We start from the raw sequence: 22,720 nt of genomic DNA, 5'->3' as shown, positions 1-22,720 counted from the left end.
ACAGAGAGGCAAATAGAAAAAAATATAAAAAGAAAAGAACTCAAAATTCGTATCTGTACAACTCACCCATAAGTGCAACATCCCAACATCACCAAAGTAAGAAGGTTATTTGGCCCCTTTCCAATTCCACATCCAGTTCCTAGAAATAATGAAAGCTTTCTGATATGTTCATTTATACCAGATTTCACATTAGGAAAAAATTTTGCAGGGGTTGGGGGTGTTGCGGCTGACAATGTTTTGGCCTTCCTTAGTCATCACCTTTCATAGAAAGGCTTTTTTTTCTACTAAACATTTCCCCACAGGATTACTGAATAGAGAAAGCCACAATGTTGAATAATCCCTTTCAAAAGGTGATCTGTTAGTTTTTAATTCTGTATTTGAAAGCAAAAGCAACAAGATAGGTTTTAAAGTAAAAATTCAGTTTATTTGTTTTTAGACGACACAGTACACAACAAGCCAAGTGTTTCACATCAGAATTTCACTTCCATTCCCTTAGAATGTTCATTCCTTTGGCTAAGGAGAAAACTTGAGGAAAGGCAAGCAAAGAATACATGACTAAAAAAGTACAAGAAAGCAAATAACATCACCCTAATAAGGACTAATACGAGTTACTGTTAGTTGCAAGTTACCACAAGTTGATTTTCTAAAATTACAAGGGGGAAGAGCAGAAAGCATTGTTTCTGGCTATTACAACTGCTTTGGTCATTTCTTTCCATGTGGCTTTTAGTCATCGCCTCCACACAGATACAGGAGTGCCTTCTGGTAGTCTCCTTTTGTGTCTTGCTACAATGTCATGAAAGAAAAGAAAAGGAGATGTTAAGACACAATAAAGAGCCCACAGGATGCTTCAAAAATGCCCTAGTTTTAGGCCCTCCCATCACATTGCCAAAGCAAGCCCAGGAATCAGAGAGTATTTTAAACCCTAAGAGTATCTCAAATAAAGGGATTCAGGGAAGTAGCCTTGAGTCCCACACTATTATTCACTTCCAGTCCTTGCTGATAAAAGAGAGTGACTAAAAGGGACAATTAGGTATTTAAAGACCTTAAGGAATAAAGAATAAAAAATAGATATAACCTAAGGCCAGATGATTTTTAAAAAATTTTTGTTTCACAATAGCAACATTTAACTAGGTTATGGAGATTACATTCAAGATAGACAAATCAAAAGTTGTCAAGGGTTGAAAACAGCTATGGAGTTTTGTGTCTTGAATACTGTTGGGGTAGTTGACATGGACACTACGATTTTGAGCTAGGTCTCGGTATCTTGTCATAATTGTACTCTGTAAAGGTCAATACACCATGCTTCTTCATCCTTGGGATCCATTCCATAATATGGTGATAAAAGTAAATGCTCCAGAATGAGAAAAATGTGATGAAATGATCTTATGCAACAGAAGAAAAATGCCTTGCTCTTAGAGCAGCCAAGGGGCTGATGATGATGATGATGATGCAACTTTCCTTGTCTGAACTCAGGGGCCACAAAGAGAGACTTTTTTACTTTTTCTCAATTATGCCTAATGGCAGATCCCTAAAATCATTTCTGGAACAAACTGACTCTCTCTCTAATCTCTTCCCTAGTTCTAGTAAAAATTTTACAGAACCTCTAATGGAAGACCTGCATATACTATCCATCTCCAAATTCTTTTGTACTAATCCCTATTTTACAATTTAAAAAATTGCTGAATCTTCCAGAAAGTATATCTCGGTACCACAATGACACAGGGATATTATTTCTTTATGTATAAAATGCTCACTCATTTTTAATGAGTGGGAGATGTATTGATAATGAGATATGTATTGATTTGCCTTGGGAATAGAATACTCTAGTTGATTAAATATTCTGGTTAACTGAGAGTTGTCATAATGTTATATGGTATTACAAATTTCCAAATGACTGGAAAATAACAAAATATACCTAAAATGAAATGTAATGAATCTATTTTTGATGATCCAGAAGGCATCTAAGGAGCTTGAAATAACTCCAGGTCCATCACTATCAAAATCAGTTATCACTGTAAAGGATTATAGCATAGCCAAATCAATGTTAACCTAATAGTATTATTCTTCAATATAGTTTGATTCTTCCATATTGTTTTTACATATGTCCACAAAAGACAACTGTCATCTGTCTGGTTCTCAAAGAACTAGAATATGGACTGTTAGGAGGTTTTAGATAGAGGGGCCCTTAAAATGAACTATTCCCCTTCCCCCCAAAAAACTTCTATTTTTATTTGTATTTTCAATGAAGCAAGTTTATAGTATTTTCTATGAGACCTTGTTAGGGAAGAACTTTGAGACCCACAAAGAAAACTGTTCTTGTTTAAGAGAAGGATGATGGAACTAATTAAAACAATTTCCTACAATGTAAAAGGTACTATTGTACCTGCTATTCCCCTGCTATCTTCCTTAGGTATCCCTTAAGACAATCCAGCAGAATAAGGCTCTTAGAAAGCATACAAAGCAGGTCAAAAGTACACGCTTCCAGACTTACCTGAATGAAATAATACAGAGATTTTCCATACTTCCTCTTGAATTCAGATCTAATTTTCAACATGTCCACCTCACTGCGAGAGACCATGATCCTGATCAGGACTTTGTCACGGGTCCCCTTGCCCTACAGTCAAGTTTACATCAGAAGTTACAATTCACTGAAAACATTATCATCAAAAAGCAATTTAAAAGGGTCTCCTTGCTCATAGAAGGATGCTAAGTCCCTTATCAAAAGAGATAACAAAATTATGACAAGTAATTTTACAAAGAAAAATGAGCTCCTTAGAAAATAATGCATTCCAGGATTAAATGTATTCAAAAACCAACTGTAGTCATTCATTGATTTGGGGGGAGGACAATTGAGGTTAAGTGACCTGCCCAGAGTCACACAGCCATTAAATATCTGAGGTCATATTTGAAGTCAGGTCCTCCTGACTCCAAGGATGGTGCTTTAACCACTTATCACCCAGCTGCCCTTATTCATTCACTGATTGAATAAATATTTACTGAGCACCTAATATGGAAATGTGATGTTATATAAAAAGAAACATAAAACATTGTTTCTGTCTTGAGGAGTTTACCCATTAATTAATAGGGGAGAGAAAATATACACAAATACAAGTTATATGATGAGGTATATGAGTAAAACCAACAGTCAATGTTGGAGAAGTCCAGGAAAGGAACAAATCATTTCTGCATAAAGGATATTCATACTAAGGGAAAGCTTTAAGCAAAGATATGAGTGGATAAAAGTTTCAGAAGTTGGGGAGGATTCAGATATACAGAAATAGAAGTGGAGACAATTCAAGCTAAAAGACAGCAAAAGTATGAGAAAGCATTAGACAAACTAGGGAACAGTAACTAGACAAATTGAATGAAACAAAAATTTCATGCCCTGTAAAGCATGGGTGATCAATAAGCTTAAAAAGTTAGAGCCTCATGATAGAGGACTTAGAGCATCAAGATAAGATACTTTATTCTATAAGTAAGAGGAAGCCAAGGGAATAATGATCAACAGGCCACTTACTCGCTTTCAGTTTTTTGGTTAATTTTTTTAAACAAATACTATGCTGGTATTATAATTTTTTTATTGCTTGCATTTTATTTGCTTTCTGATTTTTTTTCCATTTTGATCTGATTTTTATTGTGTAACATGATAACTGTGGAAATATGTACAGAAGAACTGCACATGTTTAATATATTCGATTACTTGCTGTTTAAGGGAGGGAATAGGAGGAAGGAAGAAAAAAAAATTTGGAACACCAAGTTTTGCAAGGGTGAATGTCGAAAATTATCTATACATATGTTTTGAAAATAAAAAGCTTTTAATTTAAAAAATACTACACTCAAAAATTTTTTATACTATATATCACTCAAAATTGGATAGCTATAGTTTGTATGACATATTGCAAACACATGAGTGTTGTACGTCTTGATTCCTAACTCTATCCAATGAGTTCCCTTTTTTTTATCAAAGGCATCATACTTCTTGAAAAATCACAGAAAAAGCTGTGGTCAAGGAAAGTAGAGAGACCAAGTAGCACAAGTCTGAAACCGAGTAACCAGTTGCTCTTACCTTCATGGAATCATAAAGTCGGTCAGCAAAATACAGAGGCTTGTTTTGAATGCACTGAACTGCAGGAAGAAGAAATTGTCAGACTTTTGGTGCAACTGCCTATCTATCTACAAAACCTAAGAATGAAATGGTCTTATTCCTGCTGAGTAAACTAGAAAGGATTATATTACAAAATAGGTTTGCTTTACTAAAATATATTTTAAAATAGAAATGTCTGATGGGAATCAGAAAATTGTACATGCTTATCCCAAGACTGACACTAATCACCAAAGACACCTAAATATCAGGGAATACAGATAATATATAGACAGTGAAAAATCTCTTTCAATAACAGGGTCTTCTTTTCTTTTACTATTATTCTCCCCTTTCCTCCTGTCCCCACCTCCAAGATTTCCAGTCTTACTATAACAAGTCTCGTTCAGTTTAATGTCCTTACATAATATCCATAAATTGAGATAATGGATATAAAAGTACTTTAAGTGATGGAAAGCACTACATATAATGTAAGGTGGTATGATAATGATGTTGATTATAGAAAGCCACAGTGAAGAAATCTTCTAAATTATAACTCTTTTCTCTTTCTTCAGTGCAAAAATCATTCACATTCAGAGTAAGAACTTCCAATTATCCATCTAAATTGGCAGAGCTGATTAAGTCCTAAGACTTTAGATTGTTTCAGGAAAGGTAAAATGGAGCCATGTAACATATATTTGCTTACCCAGGTTGAGGAAAGCATTTTCGAGGTCTCCTTTGACCTCCTTCTTGATACTCTCCAACATGTCATAAGGGCTGTAGCTCTTGTACCTTTCAAATACTTTAAGAAAGAGAAAAAGAATTAGAATAACAGAAGCCTTCCATAAGCTAAATCAAAATTATCAATCAATCACATCCTGGAGGCAGAGAAATGGCACCGAGTATTTATTCAAAAAATATCAAGCACCTACTAAGTACCAGGAACTGGGTTATGTGCTGGGGATAAAAATACAAAAGCAAAGCCAGTTCTTGTCCCAAGGTGTTTACCCTCAACTGGGAAACAGAGGGAGAACTGAATTAGCATCATGTCTCTGGATTCTTACCAAGGAGTGACCACTTTAGCTCTTGGAATCCTAGGAAACTCTCTAACTTAAAGGGAATTTACAGACTTGCATTCATGTAGAGAGTTCCCATAGAGGGGAGGAAACTCTCTATTCCGATGAAATCACAGGTACAGATCCACAAAGAGTACTGCTATCAGAAAGATCTGATATAATTTATAATTTTAAAGGCCTGCTCATCCATCTCTCTTCCACAAAAAACTGAGTTCAATGCACAGTAAAAGCAGTTAATTCAAATCAGAGGATCACAAATTTAGGGCTACAAGGTATCTCAGAAGCCAGCTAGTGCCAGCTCTCATTTTATAAATGAGAAGACAGGATTCATTGAAGTTAAGTAACTTGCCCAAAGTTACACAGCTAGTAAATATCAGGTGCTGGATCTAAATCCAGATATTCCAAGGTTCAAGTTCAGCCCTTTATCCACTCAGACATGCTGCTTCTCTCTGATAATGTCTGGTCAATGTGTTTCCTTATATTTATTTGTAGTACAGAAATATATGATTTAAGTACTGAATGTTTTATTTTTTTTATTTTTTGTTGAGGCAATTGGAATTAAGTGACTTGCCCAGGGTCACACAGCCAGGAAGCATTAAGTGTCTGAGAGCAAATTTTAATTCAGGTCCTTCTGACTTCAGGGATGGTGCTCTATCCACTGCACCACCTAGCTACCCTTGAATGTTTTATTCAAGATGCTAAAAAATGGAAAAGTTGGAAGAAGAAAGGGAAAAGAGGCCAAAGAAACTTTTAACCCCTAACATATTTTTGGATGGAAAAGGTCAAAAAGTGGTGGGGCCAGTGGGAATGCACGCTAGTTGCCTAATAAGTACTTGATGACTGACTAATGGGAATGGATGAGCAGAAGGACCCCTAACCCCCCAAATCTTGCCTCACCCTGGCTCTCCCCCAGTCTTGGGTGAGCCTCAAGCACAAAATCTAACTTGACTCATATGTTAGAAAAGGTGAACACAGTACCTTTCTGGAGGTGACACACACTCCTCTCAGTCATAATACTGATCCATTTAGGGACATCAGTTCCCTTCCTCTTCACTCCTGCATCATAGAGTTCCTATACACATAATCAAAGCAGATTTAAGTCATCTCACCAGGCAAAGCGTCATAATAACTTAATACAGACTTTATATTTTTAAAAGTTCTCAAAGAGCAAAACCAGAAGAAAACCTTATGATATAAATCCAAATAAAAACTGATGACTTCTATTAGTGGGTTAGAGTAGAAAAATGGTAAAAAGGAAAGAGAAAAAGAGGGGGGAAAGAAAGAAAGGGAAAGGAAAGGGTAGGAAAAAGGAAAGAAGGAAGAAATACAGATCATTTATGAAGAGAGAACATCATAATGCAATCTACCTGAATAATTACAACAAAACACAATATTCTATTACTTTTTTTTTAAACATGTAACTCGTCTTCACTTTCCAACCTTCTCCTAAGAGTGATTTATGTCATATATTTAATTTTAAAGTAAAAATGAACCTCTTTTGTATTTTGAAGGATTCTTAGACCTCCTTCAAAATAAGGGTAATATTCACTAGAAAATAAATCGGCTCTAGTCCCAACCTCTTTGTCAATTCCTTATTCGGAGTAACCTCATCTCCCAATATTAAGTACTGACATACATATAGCATTTTGAAAACCTGACGTACTATATAAAAGCTAGCTATTATTATTATTACATGGGTCTTTGTCTGCAGCAAATATACTTTTATAAGGCACACCTAGCCAAAAAAAATGTCTACAGTGTTACTTACCCGAGCATCTTGGTCAATTAGCTCATAATCAATCACAGAGCCATCTTCTGCTCTTTTACCCTATTCAAAAAATCATATATGAAATATGTAAACACATATAATTGTAATACAAATGAGAATGTTTAAAACCAGCCTTCCCCATTATATTATAATCTCTTTGATGACAGAGACTATCCACTTTTCATTTCTGAAACCCCAAAGTTTCCAAACTGATTCCAGGAAACAGACTTTTCAGAAACTTTCAAAAGCTGCCTATGAAATAGTAAAGGAGTCCTGATTTGCAAATGTGAAGGGAATACCTAAAGCAATCACAAATCTTTAATATATTGAAGTATCCTCAGATCTAACACATAGTAGCAGAAAAATAAATATATGCGAATTAGGGTGAGATGTGTGTTAGATTCTAAAGGATGGACAGAACAAGAAGGAAGAACAAGATAAAGTAAGTCTGAGCATGTAATCATCCTGACATTACCATATATAACATTTGGAACTAGATCTATAATTTTTAATGATATAAGGTTCTCACAATAAGGAAATTCCTTCTATTACTACAACCAGGAATCTATTCTGCAATCTATAATCTCAAAGGGTTTCCTGAGACACTGAGGAATTGAAGTAACTCACCCGGGAACACATAACCACCATATGCTAGAGACATGAACCTGTCTTTCTGACTCTGTCCAACAAACTACACTGCTTCTCAATATACTGTGTAGAATAATAAATGTTGGAAAACTGTGATTAGATAAGGTGGGTGAGATCAGATTGATAAAAAAGGAGGGAAAGAAAAACTCTGATTTTGTAGATTTGCATTTCATTTAGATCGGTTCTGAAGTTCTTGAGCAGAAACATGATATGACAAAAGTAACATTTGAGAAAGATCAGTTTGATATAGGGGATGAAGTATAGATAGGAGACAAGAGTCAGAAAGCACGGCTGTAGGGAGATGATAAGGATGCTTGGTAGGGTCTAAAAAGCAGAGCACTAATCATTTCATTCTGATGGTCCCAGGGAAACTAACTTCAATTCCTTCTACTGGTTCTTAGGCTTTTAAATTGCATTCTCAACACAATTCAGGCTTATAGGTGATAATACTTTGCATTTCAACAATGCCTTGTACTTGCATTTTCAAACTGATTTACAACAACCAACAACACCAGGCACAGGACCATATGTGTAAATCCTCCAAGCCGTGTCTGGTCATTCCTTTCTCTCCTGAGGAGTGAGTTCAGGTGAACCCAATGAGAGTGTACAACCTTGTGAGGGGGCTCTGGGAGCCCACCTGGAAAGAGGCAAAGTGACCTTCCTAAAGTCACCCAAACAAGGTCTGGCAAAGCCCAGTTGGGCCTCGGGAGTTACTTATTCCCCTTCTGTTCCCCAAGTCCACTAACCCAGGCTGTTTCTCAGGATAAGAAATCCTATTATATGAAAATGACAACTCTGCAGTGACAGTATAAACCTACTGTCAGGAAAGCAGCAGGCCCTGGAGGATTTAGTTAATTCACTCCCAGTCACGAAATGAGGCATGGGTCTGGCCAAGGGAGTTAGAAAAACAAGGGCAGAGAAATATGCTGAAAGAAACTAACCTTTGCCAGGGCAACCATCAATTTGCGGAAGTCACCAGATGTGTCCGAAATAATGTCCTTCTCCAACTCGGTCTTGTACACTTGAAAAGAAAGTCAATAGGTTTTTACATTTCCTGCCTCCTTGTCTACTCCTCCACTGACCTCTGTAGTTCTGGCTGATGCTGAGGCTTTGACAATCCCAACTTAACCAGGATAATGAACATATCATACTCTGCCCCTAAAGCAATACCCAATTATTAAGAAAGGAGATTTTTATCCTCCTGGAGTCAGAACTGGTTTGTCACTTTTAGTAATAAAGGACTGAAAGGGTTGGATCAAATCTGAAATCAACAGCAAATAGAAGTTCCATATACCACAAAAACATTATTTCATTCAAATTAAAAGTTCCTCCCCATCAAATTATTTTGGGGGGGACAATCAGAGTTAAGTGACTTGTCCAGGGTCAAACAGTGGTGTCTGAGGCCAGATTTGAACTCAGGTCCTCTTACTTCAGGGCCAGTGTCATCCAGTTGACCCCACCAAATCTTTAATACTAACAGGGAAAGGGATAGGAACTATGATTTTTTCAGTATTGTGAACTCTTAGATGAGAGTTCTCTCTACCCACACAGGCTGGCCCTTTCTCCAAAACTTTTGTTGTTATTGTTGTTCAGTCATTTCAGCTATGTCCAATTCTCCATGACACTGATGTTGTTTGAGGGCAAATTTTAACTCAGATCCTCCTGACTGCAGATTCAGCATGTTATCCTCTGGACCACCTTGATGACTCACATAACTTAGAATTTTGCTCAGAGCACTGCTGAAAAGTTCAGTAACTTGTTCATGGAACCAATGCATGTCAAAGGCAGATCTTGAATCCAGATCTTCCTAGTTGTGAAGCTAATATCCATTATGCCCTGCTGGCTCTGATACAGCTACTAATAAGAATGTAAAATTGATTAATTTTTGCTTTATCTAATTTCCCTTCTGCCTACCCTTTGGATATGCAGAGAAAAGTCCAAAAGTCAGGAAGTGAGGAAGAAGCAAAGTGCTTAGATAATTTTAAAAACAAAATTAATATATTTTGAAAAAATTCTCCCTGGCATAATCAAAGGCACAGGCCATTCAGCAAGAGTTTATTCTGGCCATCTCACTGTCCCACTTTTCCATTATATATTCAGGAAGATTGAGCTGAAGGGGCTTAACTTAATTACAGAAAAAGAGCTCACTTACTTTCTCTGTAGACTTTGTTAATTTCATAGAGTTCCTGGTTTGTTCGTGAACAGATGATCTCAATGAGGGAATCTTCATCAGTACCCAAGCCCTATAATGGCAAGATCAGAATTAGGTATTGGGAAACCATCAAGATCTAAGCATTAAGAGTCAGGCAGTTACTTCTATCTCCTTTGGCGGACATACTTGTGAATCACATGGCTATAGTAAAAGACACCTGCATAGACTCCAGTATCTCACCTCCCCAATATTTTTTTCTGTCTTTCTGAGAGAGAATCTGGACAGTTTTCTTCAGATAGTCATGTTTATCCCCCATCTCTTAAAAAATATTTTTCAGGCATTTTATGCAAAAGAAACATAGGTGATGTTATGATATCAACCTCTTAGATTCAAATAAACTTTTATACCAGAAAAAGGGGTATAATAAAACAAGCTTTAAATGAAAAATTGGATTAATGTTAAAAATGTTATACTTGCATTGCCTCTTCCCCTTAATTATTATGCACTCTTCAGGCACTTTAGAGGAGCAAAAGGAAATAATGAAGTGTCAAATAAAGCCAGACACCAACATTTTATTAAGGAGTAAGAATTGGAAAGATGATGTATTCAAATTTAATACATACACTTTTGATTTAGCCAGACTGGTTGAAAGGACATGATGAAACATGTATTTCAAAGCCTGCTTTGTGATCAAAGTCAAGATTTAATAATCAGGTCCTTGAATACTTGCCATTCTATGAAGCTAAAGTAAAACTGAATATAGAAATATTGCTTTGAACTACACAGAATGAATACTGTTGAAAATGTAAATCAATTATAAGGTGTTAATACAATAAGAAAATTACTTATCCACATGAAAAGAGTGTCAGCTATTAATTAAACTCTATTAGAGTTCAGCTGCCCCCCAGATATGCTCAAGTACCATATGCTAAGCCTTGGGCAACTGGTCAATGGCTAATTTTAAATTTTGAACTTATCCCGTTTCACCAGCTAACACCTCTACCTTCAGGATTTCAAGACATCTTATTAAGACTGTGACATCTGATAAAGCAAAAACTTCCTCCCTAAAATTCTATGGCAACTGCAAGAGTAATATGTAAACAACCATTTATCTTTCACAAAACATCCCTATCTCTACACAAATGAGTGATGAAAAATGAGGATCAAGTAACTCAGGACACACAATCGGATAGCATCTTTTCATTTTCAAGGTTGACAGAAATGTGGACTGAAACAATGAAGCCCTTTACCATTGTAAATATGCTCTGTCTTAAGGTTGAGAAAAAAGCAAGGACCTTAGAAGGTACTCGTTTGTCTCTATTATTTGGACTTAATCTGTGCAGTCTCTGAACTCTCTAGGTTGAAATGTTTCTGGAACATCAACAGAGTTTATGTGTCTTGGGTTAACTTGGAATACTTCAAAAATTAAATAACAGCTTGGCTTTTTCATAAGGCTGCCCACGATTCCTACTGTGGGGGCAATGTTGATAGTGACACACTAGGGATATTGTTACTTCAAGAAGGCAAAGTAGACTGTCCTCAAAGGTGATACAGCCAACACTGTCATTTCAAATTTCATACTTTTCAATGTAGGGCTCAGCCACAATCACCAAAGAAAGAACTGGAAAAGGGTCAAAGATTTTCACCCAGTGTTACTTTTCATTAGCCTTTAATTTTTGAGAAATTACAAAAATGGTAGTGTCTAGTTTCCAACACAACAAAGTATAAGTATCAGCAAATGAATTCATGATGAAAAGATTTAGTATAAACCAGCCAAATGTGCTGATGGTAAGAAAAACCCTCCATATGGCTGGCTACATCTTCCGTTCCTCTGTGTTTTTCCTGGCTCAAATTTCAGATATGATATTTATCAAGAAGAATCAATTAAATCTTGTTGAAATTTCATTCCTTTAAGACATTCTGATGGATTGTAGACTAATTAGAAAATGTAGATGATATTAGAGAGAAGAAGGGAAAGGAGAATGAGAAGAGGAAGGAAATGAGTGAAAGATAAAGGTAAAAAGAGAGAAACAGACGAGAGAGAAAGCAAAAGGAGAGAAAATGAGAGGAGGGAAGGGAAGGGAAAGAATGAAAGGGAGAAAAATAGGAAAAGATGGAGGGAAAGCAAGAGGGAGATGCCTGAGATGAGTTTCAACATTGTAAGGAAAGATGAATTTAACAATCAGATATTTATAATAGAACTGATTTTTTTTTTTAGGCTCTAGTTCTCAAGAAATACATCTTCACTAGGCAGGCTAACTCATATTCCAGTTTACTCTCTTGAGAAAAGAACTGAACTATGACACTGGTCACTGCTCTGGTGACAGGCCTGCAGATTGTCCTCTTGGCAATTCAGGAATATTAAAAGCCCACAAAAGCAGTAAAGCACAGAATAAAATGAGAAATAGATTTTTTCTTGAATTGTACAAGTTATATCTACTTATAGCAGCAGAGGGCAGCATTTGATTACCCAACTACCTTGTGGTTGGCCAGACTATATGTCATATACCCACTAAATACACACACAACACACACACACACACACACACTATCTATCTATCTATCTATCTATATATATATATATGTATATGTATATAATATACATATAGTAATCATAATATTTTTATTAAGTAAGCTATAATGACTTTTGGTAAAATTCCTGGTCAAGCTTCTTATAATTATTTACTAATAGACAACAGAAAGTAGTTGGCTATGAATTACACCCAACTGGAGGAGAGGAAGTGAATGATAATGATAATCATAACAACAATATAATAAACAAGTAACATTTATATAGTGCTACCTATGTTCCAGGCAACTTAGAATTTTATAATTATTATCTCATTTGATAGGATACATATAATAAATTTAATTTGAAAATTATGCTAGAAATTTACAAAGATTTTCTTTGCTCAAGAAAAAATAAAAATAAAAAGATAATTCAAGCCATTGTGCATCCATGACCTGAAAACTCCATCCACAGAAGTACCAGTGGCTCCCTACAGCCCCTATTTTAAAGTAAAAACTCTTCTTTGGCATTTAGAACTCTTCTCCTCCAGCCTTACTGTATGTTTGCACATACTCCAAGTTTAAGCCAAACTGGCCTATTTTCTTCATACAGAATATTTCATGTCCAGTCTCCATGACTTTCCAGGCTGTTTCCCATGCCTTGTTTTACTCCTTCCTGACCTTTATTTCTTAGAAACCATAATTTTCTTCAAAATTCTGTTCAAGTGTCACCACTTACATGCAATGCTTCCTGAATCTCATCATGTCATGCCCTCTCCCCAGTAAATATTCTATGCTTATTCTGCTTTCATTTGTATTTTGTTATCTATGCTGTTTCCCCCTAGCAGAATATAATATGAATATAATAGAATATAAATTTCTCCTGCTTGCCACTTTAAAAAATTTCACAGAATGAACAAATAAATGAAGGAATGAACAAATTTAGGAGAATCCTTATTCCCATTCTATTCCTAACTTCTTCTGTTAAATAAAATATAATCCAGCTCAAGTTATTTGTCCTCACTAAGGTCTCAGTTTGAAAATGAGGGATTCCATATAGACTAACTCTAAAATACCTTCTAATTTTAAAATTCTCCATTTTTATTTTTTTTTTCACTAGCAGGGAAGTAGATATAGTGAATCTATGAAATAGTAAGGCAGAATTTTTTTTTAGCCTCAGTGAGGACCTCCTATGTGTTTAACTTTTACTTTAAAAGCACAAAACATTTCTTAAAGGAGGAAGTGTAATCAAGGAAGTAGTTTTCCAAATGGTACAGCAATTGCCCAGGTGCCAAGCAGTAGCAGCTGGTAACTGACTTCTCAGCATCATGAAATTTCTTTAGAGTTTAAAAAAAGGAATTGAAATATTTTTGGTACAAATCCCAGGCCCTATATCTTCAGTTCATTCAAGAAAAAAAGGTTCCAAATGGGAGAATTCAACAAAACTGAAAAATCACCTAATTATACTAAGGAAGGGGGAGAAAAAAAAGCAATTCCCAATATTAATGGTAGACTTTGATTTAGATTAAATCTGCTTGTTTACCTTCATGGAAGCTTTCAGCTCCGAAGCATCATATTGAGCAGGTGTCTTCAAAAGGCCCAAAATCACTGTTTCCAGGTGGCCAGATAAGGCAGATTTCAGTGCTGATGCAAGTTCCTTTTTTGGGTAGAAAAGGGGAGGAAATCATGGTGAACTTCAAGTTAACAGCAAGCATTGCTTTTCAAACATATGATTAAAAGAATGGTAAGATAAATCCATTTTAAGGCAGTTTATACCTCTAGATGAAACACACAAACATATTTTATAATATCACGACTATTCTGAGGGGTCATAGCTGAGAATATTTATTTTCCACTTCTTTCGTTTTCCCTTCAAGATAGGTAGATGCTAGAAATCCAAAGACCAGCAGACTGTTCTTCTGCAAAAGTTCCTCAAAATCCAATGGGAAAAGTGTAAAGAGAATTAGGGTAGATAATGCATTGTTTTCCTTCTTGTCAGTAAAGGGATGAGAAAATTGTATTTCATTCCTGAAAGCTATAAAGACATCACTATATTCTCACGTTTCCTAAGATTCAAGCATCTTTGCTAAGCAGGAGGCTACTTAGATTAGAAAGTCCCTACATAATATAGGTTCTACTCCAGGTCTATGGTCCTATGATACTTTTTTGACCAGGAGACCATAAAAATTTGTCAATGGATCTTTTCTCTGAGACCTGTTCATCCTAAAGACAAAAGGAGATAGAGTGAAGTCCATTTCACATTCTTTTACGCCTTACGTGGGGTGTCTTAGCTGTACCTACAAAGAGATGCCAGGTACCTAACACCCACCACTCATTCACTTGAAGCAGCCCAGAACCACAGCTATGCTAGAGAGCATCAGATGTTACGCTTGGCTCTTTGCTCCCTATGCCCCAAAGTCAGCAAAAGCAGTTTTTCCTTGAAACCATGTTAGATGGTAGGTGCCCACTGAAACAACTGCCTAATAAAAAAAGAATCAAAATCAAGAAGGCTCTTGCTTCTGAATGAACTGGAGAGTTACAAAGCAGAGTTCTCGGCAATGAAGAGCAATCCCTCTGCTCTTCTATAAGGATGCAAAGGCTATGGCTAAAAGATGTCCCTTTATTTTAGACTGGGTCTCATGGAGGAGCTTAATTGCAGAGGAAAGCTATTTCTGGTATATAGCTTAGATCAATAAAGGAAGACAAAGATATTGGCACTATCTGACTAAAAACTTCAAAGAAGTGAGCTTCTTTCAATGAGTCTCTCCCTTCCTCTTCCTTCCTTTCTTCTCTCCTACCTATGCCTTAGTCCTATCAACAGCATTCAACAGAATGCTTAGAAATTACTTTGTCCCACTTCTGGCCAAAGCCTTTCATTTTACAGAGGCTTGTGGGAGTGTGGAAATGTGTATAAAGAGAACTCCAGGGCCAGATTTCCAATCAGATAATTTGAAAAATTCAGAGAAAAGCTTTCCTGAGATATCTGATCAACCTCTCACCAATAGTAAGAAATAGAAACTAGGATTTCAACCTAGGTTCTCTGACTCCGAATTGAGTGTTCTTTCAAATGTACTATATGCAAATCAGTGCATAAGAAGCAAATTATGACTATTTGAAAGATTATTGTTTGCTTTCTAACACCAAAGTCTTTTCATTGGGATGGTCTCCTCTGGGGAATGATAAAACTGAGATTTAGACAATATTTTCTCTCTATTCTCTTCCCATACTATCCTCCCTTATTTTTGTCTGCTTCTGGTACTATATTTCTGGTATTAGAGATATATTTATTAATTCTGTCACCTTTACAAGAAAAGGACAGAGACGCATTCTCACAGAATTCTCTCCACATTGTAGGAGCCTTTGTTTTTTTCTCTTGATTTGATACCAATTTGATACAGTATAGTTTTGTTCCCAGTACCTACTCCCTCCAGAAATTGTTTCAAAGTGTTTGTTATCCTTTTCATCAGAGATGAAAAGTTTCCTCAGCAAAGAGAAAGAGATTTGGGAGGGGGAAGGAGACAGACAAAGCTATCTTTGTAGAGGAAGCAAATACAACTCACAGGTCTCTAAAAGCCTGGTAAATAATCCTACCATGATTAAGTAGGTCTGCCAAGCCTAGTACTAAGAGAAACTAAGAATCAATGTAACTGTGTGTGTTGCTATTAGTAAGCTCTCCCTATACATAGTGACATCTCTGAGGTCAATGAGCATATTCAATTATCTACAACGGTAAGGAGATTCCTTTTGAGGGTCTCGCAGCTGTAAATTTTTGGCCTCATGACACTTTCCTCCAAGCTAAGTTAAAGCTGCTCCCCATTCAGCAGCTGAGTAATTGGAAATTTGGACCTACAGTTGACATGTATGCACCCCAAGAAAGGGACACAATAAGATGGCATGTTTCAGAGAGCATGACAAGGACGTTTTCTGAAGAGAGAGATTCTCTCTGCTCACAGATTCCTTCAGGGAACAAGAGAAAGAAAACATGCACCTAGACTCTACCAAGACAGATTAATAAAAGCTTAGCTCCAGAGGAATTGTAATGCATAGAAGACAAAGGAAGCCAGTTCCCCTGTTTATGCTACTTTCAACTACTCCAGAAAGAGGGAATGTTATCAAGAGTTGGCTACTTCCCAAAGATGTCTTATAGTCACATCAGTCCCACATCAGACCCTATGGAGTCCCAGACACTTTATTTCCCTTGCATCCAAGCAAAGGTTGCTTTGTTTCATTTAGACCACTGTTAGGAATGAAAACCTGCCTGGGAGAAGTCAAGGGTGAGCTGCAGGAAGCTGCATTTACTACCCTGCCCAAGAATAAATCAGGTTCTCTAAATAACAAGTTAAAAATAAAACATTAAAAATAAAAACTGCCAAACTACAACAAAGTAAAAGGTGAATAAGCACTTGGTTATTTCAAAACCACAGACAAAAATATACAAAACACCTTAACTAGAGGTTGTGTGTGTATGTCCTTGTGGATCTCTTTAAAAGCTCCCTGGGTGAGCTAATGGTTAGTTCTAGGTAGGTTAATGGAAAAAAAAGTAACCTAGTAGCTCTTTTGGGGGAACAAAAATGCCATTTTGAAGCTCAATAAGATGGCATGGTATGCTGGGAAGAACACTGCCTTTAGAATCTGAGGTGCTGGTTCAAATTTTAATTCCATCATTTATTACCCATGTGGTCCTTTAATATATCATTTAACTTCTTTTTATCTCAGTTTCCTCATTTGTAAAATGATTCTAAGGTCCCTTTCAGCTCTAAGAGCTACCATATAATTCTACTCAACAAAGAAATGCTAAATCCTAGTTCCCCAAGCAAAAATGTATAAATCCTTTCTCCCCAAGCATTAGAAATTCTGTTTTTCATTTAGGAGAGAAATAGAATTTCTACTAATGGATCCTAAAGTCCTTTAGGATTTGCTTAGAAGTTTCTAATAACATAAAAAAAGGAATAAAACATTGTCTCCAAGTTCTATTGCCTTGGACAAACTGTAATCCAACAACAATCTTATGTGATTGTTTGAAACTGAGGGAAATCCAAAATTATTCTCAAGAAAAGTAATCCCGTGTCATTCAAACTCCTACAATAAAGACACAAAATCTTTAATACCTTTTTGGTCCTTCTCTGATAAGCGAAGGCAATGTCCTGCCTCTGTTCATTGCTGCGATTTGTCAGAATGTTGACAATGGTAACTTCATCGACCCCTGTAGAAAAACACAAGTTGGTCAGCGCATTCTGTATCTATGTCTCATCTAGAGAATTTCAAATTGAACTTTTCTAATGAAAATGCCATTACTATTTGGTTGTCCAAGTTTTTTACCTTTCATCTATTTCCTTATCCAATCCATCTCCTTTACGGTCTCATCTTTTCTGATAGCCTCAAACTTCAGATCTAACGACACAGTTTAATTACTCATGGGGAGAAACATTTTACTCGTAAATTGCTTTCTGGAATCATCAGTAGGAGGTGTATTTGTGAGGCTCTAGCAATCAGACTGAACAAGAAAGATGCAATGGCATTTTAAATGAAGATCGCCAAATTACCACTTAACAGTGAGATTAATAGAATAGTAGCTGCAAGTTGTATTAATGGAGACAATTATTTATATTTATTACAGGTTTATAGCTATATAAGCAGCTAGGTATAATTTCTATAATTATAACAACTGTTATGACAAATGAGCCTTAGATTCGATATGGCAGTTGTATTTTAATAGCATAATTGATTATTAAAATCACACTTAGTAAAGACTAAATTGTTTTGTGAGAGAAATAAATGTTCTACTGCTTTTAATCTTCAATAGGCAATTTTAATAACCAATTTTATAACTTTATTAAAAAGAATAAGTGCTTTAATCTAAATTAAATCTAAATTGGGAGTTCTGAAGTGCTACCAAAATATTTTAGTACCTATTTTAATTGGAACATGTGTATTTACAAAGATAAGCAATGCCTCCTAGCATCTGAAAGCTTTCAATTTTATATAATGAGAAATGCCACCAAGATGCCATTAACTTTAAGAACACAGGAACTCAAGAATTCAAAAAGCAAAAGACCTTTCTTGACTAAATATGGACTTGCTTCATATAAAAAGGAAGGGACAGATGGGCAATCTTTGCCATGACTTGCCCTGTCTGCCATATAGTTGTGCAAACCACAGGTGAGTTGAAATGATGATGTCAAATGGAACATAATTACATACAACAAGATCTAACTCAAAACGGTTTTCTCTAAAGTAGGTAATACTTCAACAACAATACTAAATGATGATCAATTCTGATGGATCTGGCCATCTTCAGCAATGAGATGAATCAAATCAGTTCTAATGGAACAGTAATGAACTGAACCAGCTACGCCCAGCGAAAGAACTCTAGGAGATGACTAAGAACCATTACATCGAATTCCCAATCCCTATATTTTTGCCCGCCTACATTTTTTATTTCCTTCACAGGCTAATTGTACAATATTTCAGAGGCCAATTCATTTTCTACAGCAAAATAATGGTTTGGACATGTATATTTATTTTGTATTTAATTTATACTCTAATATATTTAACATGTACTGGTCATCCTGCCATCTAGGGGAGGGGGTTGGAGGAAGGGGGAAAAATTGGAACAAAAGGTTTGGCAATTGTCAATGCTATAAAATTACCCATGCATATAACTTGTAACTAAAAAGCTATTAAGATTTAAAAAAATAATAATAAAGTAGGTAATAAAACAAATCCATTGGTCAGAATTTTATTGGTTTTGGCCAAAGGCCATTTATTTCAAGAGTCACGGAGCAAAGAGAAGGTACAATGTGATCTTTAAAATAAATTATAAAGTTCAGAAAGAACAAAAATAGAATAAGCTAGGGAGTGTAAAAATGGCACAGTAACATTTCAGAGTAAGTTTCATAAAAAGATTCATCAGAACAATATATCACTATATTATTTTTATTGTAGTGTCTCAAATTAGCTCTTATTTTTCAAGTAGCCAGACTTTTAAAACTGCATCTCTATCACTTCTCTATTCTTGGAGGAGTAGGGGACTCTGGATAGGAAATGTGCTATGTATTGTTGCACACAGTCCCTGTGTTGATTTTGCTTAGCTCTTTTTGCTTTGGTCAAAGGTAGATTTCAAGAAGGAAGGCTGGGACTATAAAGTGAAATGCTTATGAGAGTAAAACCAAAAAACATTAATAAAAGTTATTGAAGATTTTTTAAAAATCCTATCATCTGCAAGGATGCTATTACAAACTACTTCCTGGTGAGTATAAATTTGACAATTAAGCGTACCTAAATTATTCAAGGAAAAAATTTCACTGGACTGAAAAATCCAGGCAGCAATCACAATTACTCATGTTTTTAAAAAAAAAGGGGGGGGGGGAGGGGAAGGGAAAGGTCACTGAACCCAATTGTTTCAGCCCAATCAGAGGATTCCATACATGTCACAAAAACATTCAGTTATAGAGACAGTTCCTCCCCATTCCCTTTACCCCCTTCCCAGAAATTAGGATCAGGTAGTTCATATACATGGTCACCCAGAGATAGGTAACTGAAAATTCTTTGGAAGTTGGAACATGAGAAAGTCACCAAGAGTTATTTACTCAAGGCTGTTTATGTAGACTGCACTTTCTACAGTAGTCTGTCAAGGGAAGAGGGGCAGCCTTTGCCTGAATCTCTCCAGCTGAGCAATGAGGCCTGAAAGGAAGGATTCACAGCTGAACTAATTCTCCCAATTGCAGTCCCTAGTAAGCAACCTGCACTTCCCATTTTCAGAAATGGGGACTGGTCCAGATCTTGTTTTTTCCTCATTAGCTTCTCATTATTGATCAATGGTCAGAATTCGATATCTCAGTGGGTCAACCTACTAAAATACCACCCAAGGTTCATCAGCAACAACTATAGTCTGAAACAATCTAAATACATTTCCCTTAAATTATTTACCAAGCAAAAGGCCTGCTGAGATGCAGCATCTGACACACTGGGACAGTTTACAAGGGAACAATATGATCCATTACCTAAATGCTAATGTCATTGACTACAAAGACAATTAAATAGATTCTATTTCTGCAAGTAGAAGCTCCCAGGGCACTTGGCCTTGCATCAGCTTTTTCTCAAGCATGTTCATTGTCTGCATGTTTTAAACTGAACTGGAATGGGGGATAAAATGGAGGTAGCAGACTGCTAAGTTTGATTCATTTAGAGTAGAGACTCATTCTTTCATAGAAGAGCCAAATATGCACATGGCTGCCTGTGCAACATAACCATCTTATCTTCAGTGACCTGCTGCTTCCTTTCCACTTGCCATACATAATTTGTGAGGCAGCTTATTCCTGTGGAAAATTATTTGGAACAGGTTGAAGTTGCAAGGGTCTTCTGATGGCTCATCATTTCAGCCCAGGATGTACGTGAAGAATGCAAGACAGAACATACTTTTTTTTTTTTTTTTTCCTGCAGATCATCATGTTCATTTTCAACAGTGCTAAGTGAGGGCCAAGTTAATGGCAGACACTGGGAAGAGCTTCTATCTTGATATGGTCTCCACCCATCTAATTCCAAATGTGCATGGAAAATGTGGGCATAGAATCACCAAACAGAATAAGGTTTTATAGAAGGATATAGGTTTAGAACTGTAAGAGAAAGGCCAACTGATCCAACACTCTCATTTTACAGTGGAGAATGTTAAGGTCCAAACAGAATAAGGGATATGACCAAGATCACATAAGTTATGTAGTACAATGGGAAAACAACAACAGAGGACCTAGATTTAAATCCTCCCCCTCCATTTCATCATCAACAAATGATCAGGATGGACTAGCTCAAATAAGATAATATTTGTAAAATAGTTAGCATAGCGCCTTGTACACAGAAGGCACTTAATAAATGCTCATTTTCTTCCTTCTCCCTCTTCCCTCTTTCCTTCTCTTACTTAATAGCCTTGGTATATAGATCTATATAACAGAGCTTAGATTTCAACTTAGGGTCTCTAACTTCAAACCTAGTCAGAGTTCTTTCTATTGTCATGTGCCAAATCTAGGGCAGGAATAGCTTGTCAGAGTGAACAAAGTGCTGGATTAGAGAGCATAAAGACCTAGGTTCAAGTCCAATCTCTGATACTTCTTAGCCTAGCTAGGCTAAGCTAGTGATCTAAACACTACATATCTCAAGCAATTACCTGGAACTTATATAACTAGGTCATGCATCTATCAGTGTTGGAGAATGTTACTACACTGACAAAATCATGAATTGATATGACACTTTAATTTTCCCAACAATTATGTAATGACAGGTAATGGATGTGTTACTGTCCCCATTTAAAAGGAAAGGAAACGAAACCAAGGCTCAGAAAAGAGAAGGGAGTTGACCTTATGAAATTTGGTTTTCGTTCCCTAATAATTCAACTTCCAAGGAAACCTCTTCAGTTCTCAATCAGATTTCAGAATAGTTTCCTGCTGTGTACCATGTGTCATGGCCATATCTGGAGCTTATTAGAATGGAGGGAAGAGAGAGTCTTGGAGGAAAGACCCCATGCTGAATTAATATACATCATTTGGAAATTCAGAGCAATGCTTTTTTTGTAGTAGCAAAGAACTGAAAACAAGGCTGATACAAGGAAATGGCTGAAAAAAAATTATAGTATATGATGAATGAAATAAAATTATTAAACAATAAGAAAAAATAAATTTGGAGAGCATAGAAAAACATATGAATTAATATACAGTGAATTAAACAGTAGCAAAAAACCAATATATACCATGATTACAATAATTTAAATGGAAAACAAGCTAGCAAATAAAAACCCCTGAATGTTTTATAACTGCAAAGATTGAGCTTATCCCTTTAGAAGAGATGAAAAACCAGGACTCTCCCTTATTCCTCCCTTCTTTGTAGAGGTAAGAAGTATAAGGTGCAGAACACTACATTTGCTGTCAGACTTCATTGAAATGTTGGGTTAGTTTTACCAAACTGTTTTGGGTTTGTTTGTTTTTTGCCTTTTTTTTTATTTATTAGAGCAAGGGATAATCACTTAGGAAGAGGGGGAGAAGAATATATTTGGAAATTAAGGTGATATAAAAACAAGAGATATTGATAAAATTAATTTAATACATATATACAAACATATATTCATTAACAATCCATTTTTCATTTGCTTCTCATGAACATAAATCCCTAGTACAGACAGATTTCAGACAAATGTTGAATTTTCTCATCTTCCTATAAAGAGACTTAATTAATAAAGGCACATTCAAAAACACATGGTGTTAAGATTGATGTAAATTTTTATAAGCCAATTTTTGAAATCTCTTTTTGCAAAGTTTGTATTCTTTTTGTTTTTAATTTGGTGTGTTTTGTTTTAGAATACTTAAAACGATAACAGGCCATCTTAAATCAGAATATGACATGGAGTTCCTAAAGTTTTTCTCTTTGAACTGAAATATTCATGTGCCAACCAAGACAAAATTTTTAACTCAACATTGTCTTTCAGGATTCCAAAAGCTAGGACC

At 35.9% G+C, this 22,720-nt stretch overlaps 1 protein-coding gene across 1 annotated transcript in view; it reads right to left on the bottom strand.

The window, feature by feature from the left end:
• Nucleotides 1–402: 402 nt before the first annotated feature.
• ANXA2 (annexin A2) overlaps nt 403–22,720 on the bottom strand; it is a 56,777-nt gene continuing 34,459 nt past the window's right edge. The window contains exons 4-13 of the mRNA XM_051980936.1: nt 17,339–17,433; nt 13,774–13,887; nt 9,723–9,813; nt 8,512–8,591; nt 6,923–6,982; nt 6,133–6,226; nt 4,785–4,880; nt 4,067–4,125; nt 2,492–2,614; nt 403–783 (exon numbers count right to left, since the gene is read on the bottom strand). Of these exons, the coding sequence (XP_051836896.1) occupies nt 724–783; nt 2,492–2,614; nt 4,067–4,125; nt 4,785–4,880; nt 6,133–6,226; nt 6,923–6,982; nt 8,512–8,591; nt 9,723–9,813; nt 13,774–13,887; nt 17,339–17,433 (872 nt within the window). The 3' untranslated portion in view covers nt 403–723. The remainder of the gene's footprint in view (nt 784–2,491; nt 2,615–4,066; nt 4,126–4,784; nt 4,881–6,132; nt 6,227–6,922; nt 6,983–8,511; nt 8,592–9,722; nt 9,814–13,773; nt 13,888–17,338; nt 17,434–22,720) is intronic.

This window comes from Antechinus flavipes, chromosome 2, assembly GCF_016432865.1.
Source record: "Antechinus flavipes isolate AdamAnt ecotype Samford, QLD, Australia chromosome 2, AdamAnt_v2, whole genome shotgun sequence".
Classification (NCBI taxonomy): Eukaryota; Metazoa; Chordata; class Mammalia; order Dasyuromorphia; family Dasyuridae; genus Antechinus; species Antechinus flavipes.
The sequence above is the reverse complement of the archived record's forward strand: the minus strand, read 5'-3'. Positions and strand labels throughout refer to the sequence as shown.